The sequence below is a fragment of the Balearica regulorum genome, chromosome 3 (genome assembly GCF_011004875.1).
Source record: "Balearica regulorum gibbericeps isolate bBalReg1 chromosome 3, bBalReg1.pri, whole genome shotgun sequence".
Classification (NCBI taxonomy): domain Eukaryota; kingdom Metazoa; phylum Chordata; class Aves; order Gruiformes; family Gruidae; genus Balearica; species Balearica regulorum.
In genome coordinates, this window is record NC_046186.1 from 70,821,371 (window position 1) to 70,837,270 (window position 15,900).

Consider the following 15,900-nt stretch of genomic DNA (forward strand, 5'->3'; position numbering starts at 1 on the left):
CCACTCTCCCTACGTTAGCGCCATCCACAAATTTACTGAGGGAGCGTTCGCTATCATCATCAATGCCATTAATGAAGATGTTGAAGATGTTTGGGCTCAAATATCAACAATCCCTAGAGTACTCTGCCCATTACAGTCTGCCAGCCAGACATCAAGCCTTTGATCATTAGTGTTTGAGACTGGTAATGCAGCTAGTTTTCAACCCATGTAACAGTCCATGTATCCAGCCCACATTCTCTCCGCTTCCAGAGGGGGGTCCTATGGGAGGCAGTGTCAAAGGCCATACTGAAGTCAGTATCATCCACAGAGACAGTAATTTTGTCATAAAAGGCTGTCAAGTTAGTGAATCCAAGATGAATATTCCTGATTACCTTTTTGATCTTTTTGTCCTTGAAAATGGATTCCAATGAGGTGTGTTCCACGATGTTTCCAGAAAGCAAGGTGAGGTTGAAAAACCTGCAGTTCCCCAAGTTGCCTTCCTCCTTCTCAAATGCAACAAGAACTAGTAGTTTAAATATAGATTTTCTACCACATCCTGTTTTTTCAATCTGTTCTCAAACTGAGAATTCTGGTCTCATGTTTTGTCTTTGTCTCGTTATACACCAGACACTTTGGTTGGCTTTTTCTTGTTTTCTTGTTTTGTTTCACAGAAAAATGTCTGCCAAATTTTTCTTGCAAATTGACTTCTTGTCTACTCTGAGTTTAAGTATATTGTTCTTTTACTAGACAGCTTTCTGCTTTTGCAATGGTATGAGGAGAACTTAAGCAATCTATTGTGTGGGGGTTTTATTTTGGTTTTGTTCAATGCTAGGCATTGTTTGTGTTGGGCCTAACCCTCTAACCTAACCCTTAATTTTCCTTTTGTTTCTCTTGTCAGTTACATAAATTAGGTTATTCAAATCCAGATTCTGGGATGCTGCTATGGCATAATTGTAATACTTTTTTTTTTTTTTTATCTCCCTGTGACCACGTTTAGGTTAAAAATCTATCTTAATTAATTTATGGCTATCTTTGAATTTTGTTATGCTTCTTTCTGGGAGTTATATATTTATTTGTGTATATATGTTATATGTAGGTACACACAGATAAATACATAAATATAAAAATTCTTTTAAGTTATTAGAGCACTATTTATGTGAAAAAATAAGAAGAATGATAGAAAGTTTATGTAGCCACCGTGACACTAGTAGTTTTGTACGCTAATCTTCAGATTAGTTTCAGCATAACTGAAAATGGGAATGCATGTATATTTTGTGCTGAAGCTCAGTCAAATATACAGATGTTTTTAAAATCTATACTATTTGTATAATTATAGCGGAATTTGGCAGGTGTATTTGCCCACATATACAAATTGTTTACCAATCCACAAGTCACCACTTAAATGAAATCTGTCTCTGTTCCCGGTTGGATTCAGAGTAAGAGTATTAATAGCTAATCCTTTTTCTGTAGCTTTTGTGCTTTCATAACAATTGGCTTCTGTGTTCAGGGATTTGGATGAGGGAGGTGATCTTCTCTTCTGTAGCCATGGATAGCAGGGTAGTAGATCAGTAAAAGAAGAGTTAGATGACCAGAGAGCTGAAGGTAGGCATTGAAAGGTCTGAAGTGTGGCCACTGTTAATAACTTGATACTGGATATCTTTAACTTTCATTGCAGTAGTTTTCAGCAGATGGTAGATTAAGTTCTGACATTTTAATCAATTTCTCTCAGAAATGGTGTTGCCCCATGAAGATTCTTTTGAAATTGTTCTTTTCAAGAAATACCTACACCAAGGAGGAGTTCATCATAAGAACGTGTCAATGGCATATTGAAGTGAGGGATTTTGTGACAGCACGATCAGATTCCAAGCAGCTTACCTGCATGATGGTTCTTGGGGAGTTCTAGAGCTGGAGCTGAGGGAAAAAATGTGATGTGCCATGGTGACATTGGATATGCTACAAAATGCAATAAAAGAAAACAAAATTTTGAGAAAGTGTGGTGGCAGAGACCTGCAGAGCTATTTAATCATCTCCTCTGTCATTACAGCATCTGAGATCTAACCTGACTGAATACCAACCTAAATTATACCAAGTGCTAGATGATGGGAAAAGGCTCCTTTTTTCTGTTAGCTGCTCAGACCTCGAAAGTCAACTGAACCAGCTAGGAGAACGCTGGTTAAGTAACACCAGCAAGGTTACCAAAGAGCTTCACAGGCTGGAGACAATACTGAAGCACTGGACAAGGTAATGCTGATGTAATGGACAGTATAAACTTCTTCACCTGTGCTGTTCAGGTCAAAGCCATTCTGAATTCAGAACTATTAGATTTGACATTTAAAAGAAAGTACTTTGAGATGTATGTGATAGTTTGACTACTCTACAATACCCTACGTCTGTTCCATACAAGCGCTATCATACTCTCTCATTTGCAATAAAACATGTACCAGAAAACAGCTGGTGGGAGGAAGTCAGAAGATATCTTATTTAGATGACTAAGTTAGAAGCCCCATGTCCATACAGGTTGATGAGAACGGGTGTGTGCTTTGCTAGGTAGCATTAGTAGCCTCAGCACATTCTGGTAGGGGGCATTGCCACTGCCGGGTTCTTGTGGGTCTGTGTCATTGCATATATAGGAAGGAGATTTTAGCTGCCTTTAGTATTGTTCACATGCTACTTTTGAAATGAATTCTCTAAGTGATATACAAGCTTTGTCTATTAATCATAATATCCCTGGCTTGCTGACCCGCTAGCCTTTCAAGAGAGAGAGACATAAAGGGATTGTATGTATAAACGTTATGTGGAGACACTTTCACTCTGACATCTCATTAGTTGATTGGCATATTAAATGATATGGAGATAGTTTCTGGGGGGAAAAAAAAGTTCTGCTCTGAGATACCTTGTGGTAAAGCTTTTGGAATGTTGAGCCTTCTAGTGGGAAGCAAAAACATGTTTGGGGGGGGGGGGTGGTGTGTGTGCTGTTGCAGATTACCCAAACAGATTGGTAACCTAGTTACTAGTCCTTCATTAAACTTAGTTTTTCCTAAGAGGCAAAAAGAAGTCACTATTAGGAATTGTGGGTGTAATGGCTAAAATAAGAGCTTCCTGATACCATGCCTGTTGCTAAAATTAAATCATATTTTCCCAAAATTTAATAAAGAAAATATTTTTATTTTAAATCTGGCATACAGTATCTTCCTCTTAACACATGGAGGAGAGACTGTTCAGTTGGAGGCAAGAAGTGGCGATGACTGTTTTAGTTTTCTTTAAACATCTTTACAGATATCAGAGTGAATCAAGTGAACTGACACAATGGTTACAATCTGCAAAGGAGAGACTTGAGTTTTGGAGCCAGCAGTCTTTGACAGTTCCTCAGGAACTGGAAACAGTCCGAGACCACCTGAACTCCTTTTTGGTAAGTCATTCACAGACCTAGGACACCTTTTTCTCTCCAATTACAAATAAACGATTGAGTGATCATATGGTTATACTTTTTCTCATGGTTGAAGTAGTGAGTATGCAAAAAAAAAAAAAAAAACACCAAACCAAAAAACCAAAAACTGCTTCTGTAGGGGAGCCGTCCTTCAAAAAACTGGTGTGTTTGCACATGCAGCACTCTTTTGCTGTAGGCAATGATTGTAAAGCTTGATGATTCTGAAAACAGTAAATGGTTTTTATGACTGAAAATAATTTTTGTTCTCACTTGGTCTGAAGTATAGCTGGTAAACAGTAATAGAAAGTACATATTTTTAAAGGGAAGGGGGATATTCTTAGCTTTCTGAGGTCAAGCTTTAAGTACAATAAACAAGTAGTTGATTATTTCCACAAAAATGATTCTACTTACAGGAGTTTTCAAAAGAAGTGGATGCTAAATCATCGCAGAAGTCTTCTGTCCTGAGTACTGGGAACCAGCTCCTCAGGCTGAAGAAGGTGGATACAGCAGCATTACGTGCGGGATTGTCCCACATTGACAGTCAGTGGACAGAGCTGCTCACACAAATCCCAGCAGTACAAGAGAAATTGCACCAGGTAAGGAAGGCCAGTGATGGCCTTTGGTATTCCAGAAAATTCAGACCGTAAGTTTGGCACTGCCTTTGAGAGGTGGTTGCTCCCTTCCTCAATTTATGCATGTGAGGCAAGATAGGAACAATGTTACTCCTGTTTTAATGGGGGAAAGTGTACACTTATGTCCAAATCCTGTCTACCCATACTGTCTAACACCAATTGGTGTTAATGGCAAATTTTCGCAGTTACATTTGTTACATTTTAAACAAAGAGCAGATGAAGGTTTTTTCAACGTGTTGATATGTTTTTTGGAAAAAGGGAGTTCGCATCTCTGTGCCCCGTCAGATTTGGATGATAGTTTTTTTTCAAATTGAATAGACTGGGTTCAAGTCTGTGCAAGATAAAATAAATCTAAAAACATTGTGCAAGGTTCCTGCTAGTGTATGTAGGAGCAGGAGGGTTTTGGTTGTGTAGTTTTGGGTTTTTAATGCTATAATACTCTATGTATACTTTAGGTATATGTGTCATAAAAATGTCATAGAACATATTTCTGAGTAATTAAATGTAAGTAAGCACTACCATATCAGATGTTGAAAGTGGCGCTTTTAAGAAAAACAGTTACTATTCAAAATCAGCCCATTTAGAAATCACCACCACAAGAAGAGTTGTATAAAATTATTTTCCATGGGTCTATTCATTACCCATTTACAAGGACAGGAAAAGCATAGCTTAAAGTTGATCTTCTACGTAAGCCAAACACAGAATTATGGAATGAGAATGCAGAACCTTTTGGAAATCAGAAATGGAATCTTTGAGTTTGTCCAGTTTCTTTATGAAGAATGGAAATATGAAGCTTTTAATATCAGATTATTTTTTTATTAGGATGCTTGCACTTATACACCTCCTATTAAAAACTTTCAGGTTTTTTCACTTTTTTTTTTTTTTTTAATAAACTTCAGTGATATGTTAGGGATGTAGAATAACATGATAATAAGAGCAGGTAAAGGAAATGTACTATGGTAATGCAAAGCAAGGAATTCTTATCCATTTTCTTCACAACATGCATTTTACATCTGTTATCTCTACAGCTCCAGATGGACAAAATTCCTTCTCGCCATGCTATCACTGAAGTTATGAGCTGGATTTCCCTGATGGAAAATGTCATTCAGCAGGACGAAGAGAATATAAAAAATGTAGTAGGACAGAAAGCCATTCAGGATTACGTCCAGAAGTACAAGGTACTGAGTGGAAATGTTACTGATTTTGCTTTTGAATTATCCTCATTAAATATATGTACATATGTAAAGTATAAGTGATTTAAGGGAAAAAAAGAAAAAAAAACACAAAAGCCTTATATTGTGGAGTGGTTAGAATTGTTCACAAGTTAGAACTGGGTAATATTTGATACTGTGGAAAAGAAGCCAAAATTACTTTTACTCTTCTGTTTTGTTATGGCAGGAATATAAATTTTAATATGCTTACCTTAATTTCCAGATAAATCCAAAGCAATATGCACATGATTAAAGCTTATTAGATCTGTCTTTCACCCAAAACCACAAAACACTTTGCAAATTATGTATGTTATTTTATGAATTCTCTGCATAATACCACCTTCTTCTCAAAGTCTAGCCTGTTCTTGAATGGAAGGTGGCCAGTGGTTTACAGATCAAGACAATTTTGATCAGTATCTGAAGAAAAAATGAAAGATACTGTACATTGAGATAAGTATTGAGGTATATAGATATAACACAATTTCACTTCCTGAACTAGATCAGGAGCACTCTTGTAATAGATGTGCACACAGTGATTTTTTCTGAGTGCCAGATTTGTTTTGCTAATCTCCTGAAAAATCACTTCTTGGCTATTATTCTTCTTTGTACGTAAGAATATTTTCCATCTTATCTTTAATACAAAAATTTTTTTGTATTAAAAATTTTGAGACTAAATGAAGTGAAAAAAATATACTCAGATTTTCTTAAATCTGATCCTTGAGACCAATATCAATAATGTTACTGATTTTTTTTTTTTTTAAGTTTTTTTTCTTGGCAGGGAGTGGTGTGGAGTAGGGTAGGGGAGAAGGCAGATTCTTTATTCCACAGACAGTGTATTGCTGCTTTATTTCTCAATATTTAGGGAAAAGTAACAATGTTTTTAATTGCTGTTCAATTGCTAAAAAACCTTTTAGCTAAATTGTGGTAAAGTTATAATTTATGAATGTTTTTCCTCTGTTTTGCAGGAAGGTAAAAAATTATGGTACTTATGTTTTGGGGTTTTTTTCCTTTCTTTTCTACCAGGGTTTCAAGATAGATATAAATTGCAAACAATTGACGGTAGACTTTGTGAACCAATCAGTGCTCCAAATTAGCAGCCAGGATGTCGAAAGTAAACGTAGCGACAAAACTGATTTTGCAGAACAGCTTGGAGCAATGAACAGACGTTGGCAAATCCTGCAAGGCCTGATAACAGAAAAGGTAAATAAAAAAACCTAGCTGCTCTGTAGTGAACTTGCAACATATAGAACTGTAAGATGGTAATTGGAAGCCTCTGCATGTCATCTAGTCCAAATTTCTGCTCAGAGCTAACTTTACAGTTAGATCAGATTGCACAGGGACTTGCTTAACTGAATTTTGAAAATCTCCAAGGACAGATTCCACAAACTCTCTGGGCAGCCTGTTCCTGTGTTTCACCACTCGTGGGGGACAAGTTTTTGCCTTGCTCCCAATCAGAATTTCCTTTGTTGTAGCTTGTAACTCTCATCTCTTCTCCTTTTACCGTGCATCTCCACAAACAGTCTGCCTCCATCTTCCCCATAACTCCCCATAAAGAGTTGACAGCAGAGTGAGATGCTTCCTTTGCCTTCTTTTCCCTAGGCTGAATGAAGCCAGCCTCTCCTTGTAGTCTGATGACTGCGGTCATTTCATTCATTTATAGACCTCCCATTCAGCCCATGCCTCCTGAATTTTGCTACAACGGTACTATGGGATACCATATCAAAAGTCTTGCTAAAGCCAAGGTAAACAACATCTGTGACTCTCCACTTGTCAACAGGGTCAGTCATATCATCATGGCAGAAGCAATCAGTTAGGTCAGGCACAATTTGCCCTTGGTCAGACCATGCTTGTTCCTCTTCCTTGTTTTTTTATGCAGGTGCAAATGGCTTCTGGCAGGTTTTGTGTTATAGCCTTTTTCCAGTCATCAGCAACTTCCTCCAGCTGTGATGACCTTTTAAAGGTCATAGACAGCAGTCTTGAAATGACATTGACACCCTTGATACATCCTGTCCGGTTCTGTGGACTTTTATACATTCAGCATATTTAAGTAGCCCCTAATTCTTTCCTCCTCTTCCATGGCTAGTACCTCTGTGTGCCAAAATTTGTTAATTGACATGAAGACCTGGGAGGCATGAGAGGAGACCTTGTCAGTAAGATCAGAGCAAAGAAGGTATCGTTTACCTCAGATTATTCCATGGCTTCCCATTAGTTACTGATGTACTTGTGAAGAGTAGCAAGAAGGGCTTCTGTCCCTCACTAGTTGGTTCCATCCAAGATTTTGCTTTCCTAACATCAGCCCTGCATGGCCAGGCCACGCTTCTGTGCCCATTCTTTGTAATCCACTTTCTGTGGATTTGTCATTTTTGTGACTTGAGGGAGTTGACCTTGAAGACCAACCAGCTTCCTGGATTCCTTTGTCCTTCAGTACAGTTTCCCATGAAATCATGCTTACCTAAACAAACGAGTCTGCTATTCTAAGGGTCTTTAGTCTGCTACTTGCTTTCCTTACTTCATTCACAACTGTCTCGTCATCACTATAGACAAGACTGCTATTGACCATCACATCCTCAAGCAGTTCCAATTAAGATTACAGCTAATTAAGATGGCTCATTCCCTAGAGTGGAGCTTGTCTTAAGTAATGTGAATGCTTTTCATGACAATTCTGCTATTTTCAATTTCTGCTTTGTTATTTGTTTCTTTTTTTTCTTTTTCTTTTTTTTTTTTTTAAGAATAGACGTGCTATCTCATTTGACATTGAATAACACCTAGAACAATCAGAAAAATCTAAGTAAATTTAAAGCAGTCAATTGACAAAGGAAGTAAAAAGATCTTCATCTACTTTACACAGTTATAAGCAAGAAATGTAAAATGTATGTTTGTATGCTTAGTTTTGTTTGGGAAGTCCTAAGGTCCTTGATCTCTGTAATTAATTCCACTTCATAAAAATGTTCTGCTAAAGTGTTATCTTCTTCCAGTGTGCCATAATATTTTAATAGGTTATCTCTATATAATTATTTCTGGATAAAGCAGGTTTTTTCATCATGAACTCTTTCACAAATAGCAGATGTATTTCAGTTTGAATGCATATACTGTTTTTAAATTCTGAAAACATTGAATTCTGAGAAGGCATTGATCTACATTGGTCTTCACTGATTTATTTAGTTGACCCAACAGTAAAGGTAATTATATGAGAAAGTATATACTCATACTTCTTTGCAGATCCAGCTGTTGGAAAGTCTGCAGGAATCCTGGACAGAATATGAAAATAACGTGCAGTGCCTAAAAACTTGGTTTGAAACCCAGGAGAAGAAGCTGAAACAGCAACAGAAAATTGGAGACCAGGCTTCAGTACAGAATGCTTTGAAAGACTGTCAGGTAATGTCCTCTTATAAATAACAATATTCTCTTTCCAACAGTTAGAAACAACACTCAATAAAGCCATGTGAAATTTTCGTATCAGTGAAGTCAGTGACAGAACTCCTCTTTACTTCAGTGAGGGAGAGATTTCATACCCAAAGTGAAAGCAATAAGAAAGGAGGAAGCAACAATGTCCCAAAAATGTTTTAAAACAACTGATGTTGTCATTCTGTTTGCATTGTGTATTAAAGCATGGATATTTCCAAGCATGCCAGGCATACTGAACTAGAAACATGTTCCCATTCCTGTTTAGCCAGTCTTATGGAACTCAATGTCATGAACACCATGCTTGACTATTCGGAAACTTGTTCTTTTCTGCTTTATCACAACCTTTCCTCTGCCCCCCTTCCTTTTTTTCCATTCTTTTTCCACCTGATGTATTCCACCTGACTATTCAAAGAAAAATTCCAGAATCCAAGCAGGTTTTATGCTGTTATTTAAAATGTGTTAGGAATCAATTTTTTTCAAATATTCAACTATCCAGAGAAGGCAATAGTGCTGGATTCCCTCTTGCTTTCAGAAGACTGAAGGAGAATCATGATTATGATAAGCAAAGACAAGATGAGGCAAAGCTCAGCTATAAGCACATAAGTTCGGAACCACTTAAGTTTTTCATATGAAATTCGTACAAGGACTACACAGCAGTGAATAGGCTATAACAGTTGACTCTGAAGATCTTATTCAGAATAGCACATATTTAAGTAGTTAGAAGCTTGCTTCTGGAGCTGTCACGCTAGAGTTCAAGTTTATAAGTGTATAGGCAAAAGAGATTTTTCTGAATTTCTAAACAAGGCTTCTGCATGGTATCAGGCATCAGATGATTTTTGCTCAAAAATATTTCGTTCTACCAGACACCAAATAATAAATTTCACACCAGATCAAATGTGTAATTAAACTCTGTCAGGACAACCGCATGTCCAAAATCTTGCTGTTCTCATCCCCTTAAAAGGGAATAAGGAAGCGTGTTTATCTCGGTGTTGCTGTCTTTCCTGCATGCATTTAATGAATGGCACAGATATGAGCTAGCTTTTAAGTCTTCACCAACAGAACAGCTGGAAATCTATTCAAATTAAATACATAAGATAATTTAATCTATATTCACCAGTGTAATAAATCCATCTTTGTTTCTGTAAAGGCAAATAGTTGGTTAGACCAGATATGTTAGAAGTCAATTTTTTTTCCAAAGTTCTTGGCCTAAATTTTCAAACTGGTTGCAGTGCTTAGTTTCAATTCAGGTATCCTTATGGTTTCAGCACAATAAGCCCATATGACTGAAGCAAGGGTAATTTAGCATAGCCTGACATTATCGGCAGGCTGTGCTTGGCTGGAGTTCAAAGCCAAATCTGATTTATCACCTTTATGGTTCCTTTTGGTCAGGGAAGTTAGCAAATACACTTGGGGAGTCAGTTATGAATGGCAAGACTTTGATCAGCAGAGAAACAAATTGTTTAAGAAATAACTGTAACAGACACTCCCAGGTATCCGGTTCAACTAGTACAAAAGCTGCAGTTTATTTATTAACCAATGTTAATTGCTGCCTAGTGTCATACTAAGTGAAGGGAACCATTTTTTTCCATCGCAGATCAGAAACAGTAATGTGTCTTTAATTTAGTTATAAATTTAAAATGATGAATAAGGAACCCCTTTCTACAGAGAACCAGAAATACTTGCTGTTCTTGATGTTTGAAACTTTTGCCTGTTTTACATTCTGAATTTTGGAGAAACTTTGTACAAACTTGAATGCTTTTTTTAGTGTTAAAATCCACTTTTTGGAAAGTCATATTTACTATGGACAACTTAGAAGAGTTTACTTTGGTGTCAGCTGGTAAAAAAAGGATGTATTACTCCATGGCTGTAGTCTGGAACAAGGTCATGGCTAGAAGTTTGAAGAAATGTGAAATAATGCAGAAGAAAAGGCTAAGAAAAAACAGTGCAGCAAAAGTGCTCTCACATATATGTATACAGACGAAAGTGTTTTGTATGTGTGCAGGGATAAATTCTGTTACTAGCAAGTGTTTGCAAGACTGAGCAGAATTTGGTTCCAAATACTTTCCCCACAATCTAAAATGTAAAGTCTTCTATAGCAGTGGTTCACTTGGTGGGGGTTGTGGGGGTGTGTGGTTTGGGGTTTTTTTTGATTCTTAGGGAGAGTAATTTATTGAAAGACATGAGTTTTCAGTTTGCCCAAAGTTTTGTTGTATTGTTTTCTTTTCCTTATGACCCATCTCTCTTGGAAAGGAAATGCTTGCAGAACATAGACAAAAATTAAAATATAACCTGAGATCACAAGACGTAGTAATTAATGTAGGGGCATCACAAGATTGCCCTCACCTCACAGTCTTTTTTCCATATCACGCTGACTACTTTATTTCCAGATAGGTAAGCACAAATTTGTGCTGGTCTGTCACCTACAGGTCCTATTTCCCCCTCCTCTGCTCAGACTCAGTGTTTGCACTAGCTGAAGCTCCACAGCTTCCACATGAGTAAGAGCATTGCAGGACTCTCTTGGATCTCCCTGCACTGTGCCATGAAATGATATAGGTAATTTCCTGGCTAGGAACAAACTTATGGGAGCATGCTATATGACTTACAGTTGCTCACTGAGTCTTCTTGTCCTCTCTCCTTTGTTTTGTAACTTCATTCTCATGCTGTTGAGGCAGTGAGAAACATCACAGGCTTTGTGACTAGTGAATGCTTCAGCACTTCGCTTGTGGATAAAACTTGATAAAACTGGCAAACTTTGAATCAGCATTTCCATGACCAATCTAGGGGCATCTTAAGTCAAAAACAGTCAGCACTTGCCTGAAGCAGTAAAACAAGCCGCTAACAAGTTGTCATGGCCTCAGTGCTTATGTGCCCAGCCCTGTTTTCTTCACTTGTTTTCACACCAGCCGTTCATTTTCTTCCCGTTTTCTTGTGTTAGTGTGTGGGAACGCTGAGCATAGCAAAATGCTGTCGAGCTCATTAATGCTTCCCAATGTCGTGCAACCTTGAGGAGGCAATAAGGAAAATTCCTGCAGTCTGTTGCTTGTTGTCATTGGCTGGACTCCAATGAACTTGTCATCTAGAAAAGGGGAAGGCTCGCTGATCTCAGGCAAGGGGCTTTGCTGGGACCTGGCAAAGGAATAAAGACTCTACTTCATGGTGGGGGGGCATGGCAAATTGACATCTTTCCCTAGGAAGTCATTTTGTCCTTTTCCTTGGGTGGCAAAATTCATTTTTTTCCAGAGGCTTGAGCCAGCTTTGGACTAATTAAGAAGCCCTCTCAGTATTCTAGGATAAACTAAACACACAACAATTTTCCCATGTATTCAAACTGCTGTCCTATTTTTAATGAGTTTTGGGCTGTTACAGGAGAGCAAAAGATTACACAGAAGTTTAATGTAGAGAACATGCTTCTATTTAAATTAAAGACAAACAACTATGCTTTAAAAGGAACATAAAATGTTACATAAAAATGCTGATGGGTTATGGTTCTCTTGAGAATAAAAAGCCAAAGTATGCAAGCGTGACTTTCCTATTTTTTAAACTAGGGAGCTTATGGGCATCTTTTCTGTCTCAAAGGTATCATCTATCCAATTAAACAAACAAAAATACTGAGGTGTCTTCTTTTTCTTTTCAGGAATTAGAAGAATCAATAAGAACAAAGGAAAAAGAAGTAGAAAATGTAGAACAGAGTGGTCTTTCTTTGATACAGAACAAGAAGGAAGAAGTCTCCTCTGTTGTTATGAATACACTGCAAGAAATTAACCATTCCTGGGCAAATTTGGATCACATGGTAAAAGAATCATCATGGGGCAAATTATAGCTCCAGGAATAGAGCATGGAGGAACAGAGAATCAGCAGTTTGCAGCTACTGAATTTCTTCTGTATTGTTGGGGAAGAGATTCTGAATTTTGTCCCTGTTTCCACCTATCCCCAAGTTTGTGTGTACGCACCACATAAAATGGGTGTAATATTTCCTATTTCAAGGATGCTTTTAATTCTTGTAATTGAAGCTTTTTAGATTCTTCATGATATTTAGTAGAAAGGTACCAAATGATCTGTAAGAAACTACCTTTTCAAGCATACAGGTCTTGCAGAATAAGGAGAGGTCAGCATTAAGAGGTTATCAAGCTTTTGGATAAAGCTTGACAACATCGGTCCACCTTCTCAGGTTGAATGCAGTGTGTTAGTGCGAGCCTCTCTCTGCTAAATTTCATAGGCTGATTTGCCTGCCTTAGGGATATGTGTTTCATAGTCTTAAGCCTTTTCTCTTGATCCTGCTTTGGACCAAAGTAGAATGGACTTGATACCTTCTCAGTCTCTGCCATCCTAGCTTTATAAAATCAAGCAGCACTTTATGCTGTACCCAGTGTAAGCCCAGCTGATGGTTGTGCAAAATCTTCATTCTCCAACAGGTTTAAGATTAGGCACATAGAACAAGTAGTATCTGAGATCAAAAGGAAGGAAATAATTTAAACAAACTCCAAATATCTTGAATGTTTCTAAGTCACTTTTTATTTTTTTCTTCCTCCCTTCTCCTAGGTTAGCCAACTGAAGATATTGTTGCAATCTGTTCTTGATCAGTGGAGCATTTACAAAGTCACTTATGAAGAACTGAATAGTTACCTGACAGAAGCCAGATATTCTTTGTCCCGTTTTTATCTTCTTACTGGTTCTCTGGAAGCTGTGAAAGTCCAAGTTGATAACCTTCAGGTGAAAAGAATACCGTGCCACTTGACATACTAAGCATGGATTTAAGGACTAATTTTGTCCTCGTGCATTGATGCAGATAACTATACATTTTGGTTCATACAAAATGGAAGTACAGACATAGTAGCACATTCAAATCACATGACATTAAGAGAACACATTATCAAATAGCCATTGCATTTTTCATTTTGCAGAAAAATAAAATGGTGATACTTTTTCATTTGTAGATTTTTTTATGCTGTTCTTTAAATGTTGAGCTGTGCTGTCAAATCATTAAAAGTTTTTAAATTGTGCTGGTGACCATTAAAACTAAAGTTTTAAATGTTATTTAATTTAATTTAATTTTAACTGTTATTTAATTTATTTTCTTCCATCAGTTAAGTTTTTATTTCTGAAGCAGTTCTATGCACTTACTCCTTCTGGGCAAGAGTACTTGTTTAGAATAATTTATTTTACAACATTTTTACATTTGAGAAAATATTAGGTTAAAATTTACTCTTTGCTACACCTTGATATTGAATCAAGTGGATCTAACAACAGCCTTTATATTAAGCAACCTTCTATTTAGATGAAACACACATGAAATCAAGTTTTGCATTCATAACCTGAAAGATGTAATTAATACATACTATTTTGAAATGTTTCTACATCTTGCAATTGTAATACCTCATGTATCTTTTTTTAAATTTTTTTCTTTTATCTGTTTTAGAGCCTACAAGATGAATTGGAAAAGCAAGAAAATACCTTACAGAAATTTGGTTCTGTGACCAATGAATTGTTGAAAGAATGTCACCCACCAGTGACTGAAACACTCACCAGCACTTTGAAAGAAGTGAATATGAGGTAGAAAATGTCTGTGTGTTAAACTTTACTTTCAGTGGTAAATTTGCATTTATACATTGACTCAGTTTTGCATAATTTTTATTTTTGTTATATTTTATTATTTTATGGTTTTTGGAGTTTGTGGGGGCAGGCTGGAGCAGAACTGTGTCATTTACTACTGCTAATAATAAATGAAACATTATTTTCTCCAGCAAAGTGTTTGGACATTACTGTTAGTAGCTTTGCATGGCTGCCAACTAAAATGCATAAACACCATGCTGGAAAATAATATTACCCTTAGCACGTGAGAATCCTGTTTGAAAATTTTTCTTGCTATGCATGCACCAGGTTCCCCAGGTTTCAGGTTGCTATTTCTAGTTGTAGGAAGGGCATGATGGGCAAGAAAGTCTACACCTTCACCAGTAGCTTGGCAAACAGCTTCCCCAACTTTGAACCCAGGCCAGAACCAGTGCAAGAGTTTACTCAGAGAAGCTACAAGAAGGCAGGATCCAAAAGTAAAAATAAGTTTGGTGGAACATTGGAGATTTCTTTGAATACACAACCATGACAAATTTATTTTAATCTGTGGTCCATCCTGTCCTAGAATCTGGAAGTGGAGGGAGGGATTATTCGCCCCATTTCAAAAAAGGTACTGTAGGATTTAACAGATTCAGTGATGACTGACAGAACATTCACTTCACCAGTTTTTATCACATAATAATAATTGAAAAATATTATTATTTCCTTTAGTGAAGAAACAATGAAGCAATTTGATACATACCAGCACATTTGAGAAAGTACATGTTTCTGGTTGCCATTAGAGCCAAGAATTCAAAAGGGGATTAGATTTTAACTGGATAATAAAAATATAAAGAGTTTTAATAAGTCTGGGAGTATTTCAGAAGGGAGTTACACAGAGCTTTATAACTTTAAATATTCTGTCAGGGTGTGGGAGGAAATTGCAGCAGAAGAAATGGTTTCATGTTTACACCTGGTTTGGGTCTCCTAAGCCCTTGCAGGAATCTGGTACTGGAAGTTCATGGTTGGTCATGGGTGCTCTGTGCAGTGAACCAAAGTGTGCTAAGTGGAAATAGCAGGAGGTTCACTTCAGAAAGTGCATTCCAGCTCTGACCTCAAGCACCAATATACAGCATCCGAGATGCAGCACAGACCAGACCTGCTGTGACAGGTCGGAACAGCCTGTTAACATATTTCTTGGATTCCTTTTTTCTTTTTCCCCCCAAATGTCTGCATCTTGATTACCAAATTTCTTAGAAGGCAAAAGACCATGGGAAACAGCAGGCAGGGATAGTTCTTGTGGACTTCTAGGCTTCGATGATTCATCCAATCTCTTCACCAGGTGGAACAACCTTCTGCAGGAGATTGCAGAGAGGCTGCGTGCCAGTAAGGGTCTCCTGCAGCTGTGGCAGAGGTACAAGGACTGTTACCAGCAGTGCTCTTCTGCAGTCCATCAGAGGGAAGACCAGACCAATGAACTCCTGAAGACCGCCACCAGCAAAGACATAGCCGATGATGAAGTTACTACTTGGATTCAGGACTGCAATGTATGTTCAGTTAAGCTTTGCATTTTTTCACAGCACCGTGGGCTAAAATATCACAACAGGCTCTCCATTACTAAACACTATACTTGGTGTATTGGAAACTTGCACACAAATGCATTTCTTTTTACTGATGCATGTCAGGCACAGGAGAGACA

The 15,900-nt window shown here is 37.4% G+C and overlaps 1 protein-coding gene across 1 annotated transcript in view; it reads left to right on the plus strand.

Moving 5' to 3' along the window:
• SYNE1 (spectrin repeat containing nuclear envelope protein 1) overlaps window positions 1-15,900 on the plus strand; it is a 308,461-nt gene that overhangs the window by 238,374 nt on the left and 54,187 nt on the right. The window contains exons 109-118 of the mRNA XM_075748397.1: window positions 2,024-2,220; window positions 3,256-3,388; window positions 3,820-4,002; window positions 5,067-5,216; window positions 6,273-6,449; window positions 8,469-8,624; window positions 12,289-12,444; window positions 13,194-13,364; window positions 14,071-14,204; window positions 15,544-15,748. Of these exons, the coding sequence (XP_075604512.1) occupies window positions 2,024-2,220; window positions 3,256-3,388; window positions 3,820-4,002; window positions 5,067-5,216; window positions 6,273-6,449; window positions 8,469-8,624; window positions 12,289-12,444; window positions 13,194-13,364; window positions 14,071-14,204; window positions 15,544-15,748 (1,662 nt within the window). The remainder of the gene's footprint in view (window positions 1-2,023; window positions 2,221-3,255; window positions 3,389-3,819; window positions 4,003-5,066; window positions 5,217-6,272; window positions 6,450-8,468; window positions 8,625-12,288; window positions 12,445-13,193; window positions 13,365-14,070; window positions 14,205-15,543; window positions 15,749-15,900) is intronic.